Source organism: Lepidothrix coronata, unplaced genomic scaffold, assembly GCF_001604755.1.
Source record: "Lepidothrix coronata isolate B3197 unplaced genomic scaffold, Lepidothrix_coronata-1.0 Scaffold173, whole genome shotgun sequence".
In the NCBI taxonomy this organism is placed as follows: domain Eukaryota; kingdom Metazoa; phylum Chordata; class Aves; order Passeriformes; family Pipridae; genus Lepidothrix; species Lepidothrix coronata.
The window spans coordinates 274907-281300 of NW_016690353.1; the positions used below are offsets into that span (position 1 = coordinate 274907).

General features: G+C 38.1%; 1 protein-coding gene across 7 annotated transcripts in view; it reads left to right on the forward strand.

Annotated features, from left to right (window-relative positions):
• The window catches only part of NKTR (natural killer cell triggering receptor), a 38251-nt gene that overhangs the window by 19090 nt on the left and 12767 nt on the right, over positions 1–6394 (forward strand). For 3 of the 7 annotated variants that reach the window (XM_017830025.1, XM_017830027.1, XM_017830030.1), the window contains 4 exons: positions 2189–2218; positions 3086–3231; positions 4198–4420; positions 5370–5522. In XM_017830025.1, the coding sequence (XP_017685514.1) occupies positions 2189–2218; positions 3086–3231; positions 4198–4420; positions 5370–5522 (552 nt within the window). The remainder of the gene's footprint in view (positions 1–2188; positions 2219–3085; positions 3232–4197; positions 4421–5369; positions 5523–6394) is intronic. The other 4 variants (XM_017830026.1, XM_017830031.1, XM_017830028.1 and 1 more) reach the window with 3 other exon arrangements.

The following is a 6394-nucleotide window of genomic DNA, read 5'->3' on the forward strand; positions in this document are numbered from 1 at the left end:
TCTTAGACCCATTTAAACCTGAGTGAAGAAAGGTATTGATCCTGCTGTACATAACTTGGATAACTGTATCTGTTATAAAGCAAATGTTGAATGTTTTCAATTGTAGAAATTCTGTGTAGAAATGTTCTAATAAATATCATTTTGGGGGAGGAACTCACCGTGACTTCAGGTTTCCGTAGTGCAAAGGCAGGAGGTGGGTTTTGCTCCTCAGGAAGTTTGAAGGTTCAAGGGTCGATGCAGAAAACTTTTTAAAATGCTCTTTTAAAGGGCACATTCACAGAATAAATGTCGTGTTCCAGCCCCAGCACTGAGGTGAGAAAACATTCCAAAGCACAGCAAGGATTTGGGGATCTGCTTCCTGTGGGAAGGTGTTCAGTCTCCCAACTCCTTGTCATGCACCTGAAAGGTTTTCCCTGGGGATAACGCTTTGCCTTGTGCTTTCACTCCATGAAAGGAGAGAAACCTTGTCCATTTTCTCTCTCAAATTGCCAGTTTAATGGGAGGAACCTCTGCATGGGTTTTAAGCACCAACTGTCCCTTTCTTTGCTCAGTAAGGCCTAGTCTAAAGTAAGTTCCTTACTTAATTGGTCTCAAACGCTGCTACAGCCTCCACAGCCCCTCTGTTTGAACCTGCTGCCTTTCCCAGCTAATTCCAAACACTAAATCTTCCATACCATTGGTTTCATGGAAGGAACCCACTTCTTTTTTTCACTCCTTTAAATCAGCTTTATAATTAAACCCACTTAAAGTGTTTACTTAACAGCAGGTTGTTAACACAGTTAACTATTGCTTAAAGAAATTCCAAAGCTGCAAGGATTTTTCTCCTTGTAGGAATACCCTTTATTAGCAAGAGAACACCAAAGAACACCCCCTAACTATTGAGAAATTTAATAGTGTCTTAATAGCATTTATTCCCCTGTGTTAAACCAAAGAAGTTTTCTGTTTTATTTAGCATTACAGAAGTGGAAGGTCTTGGCATTTGGAGCTTAAAAACAAATCAGGAGTGTAAACACTCCTGATCCACAGTTCCATCTTTTGGGATGTGTTCCAGCACTGCAGTGTTTTGTGACCTAATAGCTCAAAACTCCAGGGAAGATACGTGGTTAAGAAGCAGTATTTTATTAGAGCACTGAAAAACTGACTTCATCCTACCCAATCTGTGCCACTGTAAATTTAGAAAAAGCATCTGTGATTGATTTTTTTTTATTTGGAGAGAGGGGAGCTCATTGGAGGAAGGTTTGAAAAGCAAAATAACGCTTGGGAGGAGAGAGAGGAAAGATGTTTTCACATATTAAAGTAACTTCAACTGCAAATGATCTGGACTTCTACTTTATTTCTCCCCCAGTATTTGAGCAGGTTCTGATGTTTGTCTGGATAGGAGGGTTCCCTGTGCAGCAGGAGCTCAGGCTCACTTGGAAAAGTAACTTTATTTTGGGTTTGAAATAGGATAGAGACACCAGGGCGTAGAATCAAACAGATTGGTACAAAATGCAGTTGCCTTTCCCATTCAGGCTGAATGGAGGAGCTGGAAAAGAGGGAGGAAGTCTGGATTTAACTGTAGGGTGGCACATAATGTCCTGCTGTGGATTTTTGGGAGTTGATGAGCTGAAGTGTTGGCTGATTTAAGGCAGAACTGTTGCTTTGTGTTCCTGAGGCCGAGCAGGTACATGGAGAGGGAGAAGGAAGTGGGGGGAGGGATCTCTCACATATCCTAACTCTTCTTTTCTAAAACACATGACTTTAAAGTGACCTTGTCATCTAAGAAGTTAATAACCTCAGAACCATTTCAGTTCCACTAGTTACCCGTTATTTGTTGCCAAATTGTATCTTCTCTGTGATTGCAAATTGTAGAGTTATGTTAAATGAGTATTTAAAGATACATATTTGAAAATTGTTTACTGCATGCATAAAATGATACTTGGTACAACTTTCAAGTATGCACAGTTAGTTAAACCTCAAACAGATTTCATGTAAAAGCTTAAAAAAGCCTGTTTGTACAATCTGTAGTTTTAATAATTTTAATTCGTTGAATTCCGTGTATGTAACTGGATTTTTTCACTATTTTTTTTGTCTTACCTTCACCTCTTTTTTTTTTTTTTTCCCCTGTGTCATTCTCCTCTTTCACTTCATCTGAATCCCTGATTTTATTTTATTTTACCATCTTCCCATCTTGCTGTTTGTCAAACAGAACAACAAAACCTGCTCCTCATCTCGATGGGTAAGAATCCTTTCTAGTTTCTTTTCTCCAGTGGTGGCTAAAGTTTGAAGGGTTTAAGCCTTCACATGTTACATTGAAAGTAGACAACAATGGGCAAACAAATTCTTAATTCTGGGAAAGATTATACAATAGAACGAGCTGGGAAACAAAAGTTTGAATTCCATCAAAATTTCAAGTTGCAGCTTATTTCCTAAAGCTGGACAAAAAGTTGGATTGCCTTAAATCCTAACATTATGTCTTTAAAAACTGGTTGCTGCCCTCAGCCCATAAATCAATGAGTTGAGTTGTCAAGTTTAATATCTTTGAATAGTCCTTTGAATCCCTTTTTTGAGGCGTGTTTTCATCCCCAAAATTTATGGGGCAAGGAAAAGAAGGAAAGAGAAATTGTGGTACCGTAGAACAAAACTGAAGATTCCTGAATTATAACTGTCCCTGCAATGCCAGTGGGGAGTTTGTATTCTGAGCTTGGAGAGACCTATAAATTGTTCTTCTCTGGGGAAAACTGCCCTTTTGTCATGTTTATATATGGACTCTTGATGTCTGTTGCCCAAAAGTGCTAAAATGGAAGGGTGGGTGGGGGATTATGGTCTGTTCACCCTGTGAGTAGACCAACATCAAGTATTTCCCTCAGATTGGAGCAGAGTGGATCTCTGGTTTATGCTGCATGTAATCTTAGCATTTAAATTAAAGTAACTTAAAATAAAATCTCATTTTTAATGCATTAAGAGCTGAATGTTTCTATTTCACACCGATTTTTTTTTTTACATCTGAAATCAGTTGAAAAATAATGATTTAACCCTGAAATCCGCCGGAAAAATAACGAACCATTTCTAAATGTGTCGTACCTTAAATGTTTTCTTTCTGCAGTGTCCATGTTGTCTTTGGACTGGTTATTTCTGGTTTTGAAGTCATAGAACAGATAGAAAACCTCAAAACTGACACTGCAAGTCGACCCTACGCAGACGTTCGGGTCATCGACTGCGGGGTGCTCGTGACCAGATCAGCGAAGGATGGTGAGCACGGAATTCCCAAACTTAAGGGATCTTCCCGTTGCTCTCAGGGAAGATAAAAAACTATTCCAACATCTAAAAATCCCTGTGGTAAATCTCTAATCTCAATCAGTTCTTAGGAGCCTCTACAACTTCAGTCTTGGTGTGGGTGAGGAAGGCACGGCGAAGGGAAAAAAAGGTTTTCTGACCTAAAATTTGTCCCTTGCAAATTGTGTTCCTGCTTCCTGCTCTCCGTAATTCATGTTGGAGATTCGTGTGGCAAACTCACAATTAGGAGTTATTTTTCTGAATTTGAAAGAGGGAGGCACAAACCTGCTTCTCTTGAAGTTGGATTTTGTGCACTTTGCAAAGGTTTATTTTAAGATCATGTGACATTAATATAAGCAGTATATGGAGTCAACATAATCTGCCTTTTCATAAGTATTCATGGAATATAAATTCCCTTAAATATATGTTTGGACAGTTGCTGTGAAACAGTGGAGTGTTACAAGTTTGCATTTTCTACTTCCTTTCTGACTTCTCTTGAGTATAATGTTGTTATTTACGTCCTTTGGAGAAAATCAAGAGCATGGATTGTGTAAAGGTGTGAGGATGCAGAAAGGAGAGAAGGACAGAGTTTTAGAAATAAAAAATATACAATTGAGGCTGCAACTAATTTGTTCTTAAACTTTGTTTTGCAACCTGTACACTGTTTTTAAAGAAACTAATTTTTTTTTTAACTACAAATGACCTTTGCTTATCTGTGTACTCTGTCTTTGCTGGAAATTATTTGTGTGTCCCAATATGGATTTAGGCTGGACACAATTAGATGTATTTTCATAGTGATTCTTTAATGCAACTCATTGTGAAAAAGGTCACAAAGCTCCTCTGAATCAACATTTATATATATATATATTTATATATATAGAATGATCTGGTTTATGCTGTGTAAATCCATATACACAGTGTAAATTTAAAATATCTTTTAAGCTTTGGAGAAGAAGAAGAAAGTCTGTTCTGACTCCGAAGGCTCCGAGTCCTCCTCCAGTGCATCCAGCTCTTCAGAATCCTCATCTGAAAGTGAAGCTGAAAATGAAAGGAGCAGAAGGAGAAAGAGGAAGAGAAGAACTAAAACCAAACAGTCCAGAAAGCGAAGGAAGGAGGAGAGGAGGAAAGAGGATCCAAGGTGCAAGCGAAGCTCAAACCAAAGACGGTGACTAGTCCCTTAAACTTAAGAATTTGGGAGAAATATGAGAAGTTCTCCTGTGATTTAAAGCAGTAAATATGAAAATCCTTATATTTAAGTTTGCATTTTGATGCTTGATTTTATAAGTTCAAGTGAGACTTGAGGCAAATTAATAGGGTTTTGATATATATTTGATGATATTCGAAAATATTTCAAGGTAAGTTGTAAATTAAAAGTACAGCTGTGTTAAAGGGAGACTTCAGGCAAATAATAGGATTTCGATATATATTTGATTATATTCGAAAAAGTTTCATGGCAAGTTGTAAATTAAAAGCAAAATTATTTGCTGCAAAGCAAGGACTGAACCTTCTCCCCAATAATAAAGGAGCATCCTTCCTTTAGCCTGAAATGGGTTGTTAAACCATCTTTAGGTTTGGGGTGGGCTTGGCTTGGAATTCACTTGCAGTGAATACGAAAATGCTTGTATTTAAGTTTGCATTTTGATGCTTGATTTTACAAACAAACTATAAACTAATCAACCAAACAAGCAAAACACCCTAAAGCTGAGCTGGTTGAGTAGAGCTTTCCAGGAAAGAATTCAAGTTCTTTTGTAGGCTGAAGCTACAGCAATACTGAAATGAGGACATCTCAACTTGTGACAGTATTTGGGGCTCAGTACAGCTGTTCAAGTGAGACTTCAGGCAAATTAATAGGATTTTGATATATATTTGATGATATTGAAAAATATTTCATGGCAAGTTGTAAATTAAAAGCAAAATCACTTGCTGCAAAGCAAGGACTGAACCTTCTCCCCACTAATAAAGGAGCATCCTTCCTTTAGCCTGAAATGGGCTGTTAAACACATTTGGGTTGTTAAACCATCTTTAGGTTTGGTGCATCAGGTGGGCTTATCTTGGAATTCTCTTGGGAAAGAGGTGTTTTCCCAGCTGACAGCTGACTGTGCTTTTCCCTGTAGCAGCCTTTCTGACAAGAGCGATGTCCCAGACAGAGTGGACGTGAGCACAAAGAGGGACAAGCCCGTGGTACGTCCTGAAGAAATTCCCCCAGTGCCTGAAAATAGATTTTTGCTCAGAAGAGATGTGCCTGTTGTCAATGTAGAGCCTGAACCGTAAGGAACTCTGAGCTTTTTATTCTGCCTTGCTGAAAACTGTGCATGAAATATGAAATATTCCTGTTAACATCCCTGTTCCTTAGCGCTGGGGGCAGGTGGTGGCCGGAATTCCAACACTTAATTGTCCTTTTTACAGTTTTCTCTGTAATATTCCTTCCATCTCATGAGTTGGTTTCGTTGTTCCTCAAGGATCACAAGTATTAAACTCGATTATAGACCATGCAAACAACAACAAAAAAAATTCCAGACAAAAATTTGCCAGTGTAAAACCACAGCAAATATTTCATTGCAAGGGGAACTTGGATTCGGGAGAGGTGATTTTTTTTCATCTTGCTTAGACCGAAGAAGAAACTTGGGTTCAAAATCAGTCACCCGGAATTTTAGGACTCATCAGTGTTTGACTGAGAGAAAATACTCTTCTTTTGCTGCAAAGGAAGTCAGGAGTTCATGAGAATAATTTCAATTTGTGTTTTGCACCTCCACTAAATTGCAGTTGGGTTGTTTCTTTGTCGAGTTTCCTTGTTTTTGGACTCTGAGCTAAGACATTACAGTGCCAGATATCTCAAAAATCAGGGGTTTGGTTTTTAGGGTTTTGGTGTTTTGTTTTATTTTGGTTTGGTTTTTTGGGGGGTTTTTTGGGTTTTCTTTTGTGGGGGGGAGTTTTTTGGTGGTTTTGTTGTTGTTTGGGGGTTTTTGTTTTTTTTTTCTTTTTTTGTATGTTTTTCAGTTTTCTTTGTTTTTTTGGGTTTTGATTTTTTTTTTAATAATTTGTTTTGAGGGTTTTTTGGGGGGGATTTTTTGGGGTTTTGGGAGGATTTTTGGGGTTTTTTTGGGGGGGGTTGAGTTGGGTTTTTTTTCTGGTTTTTGTT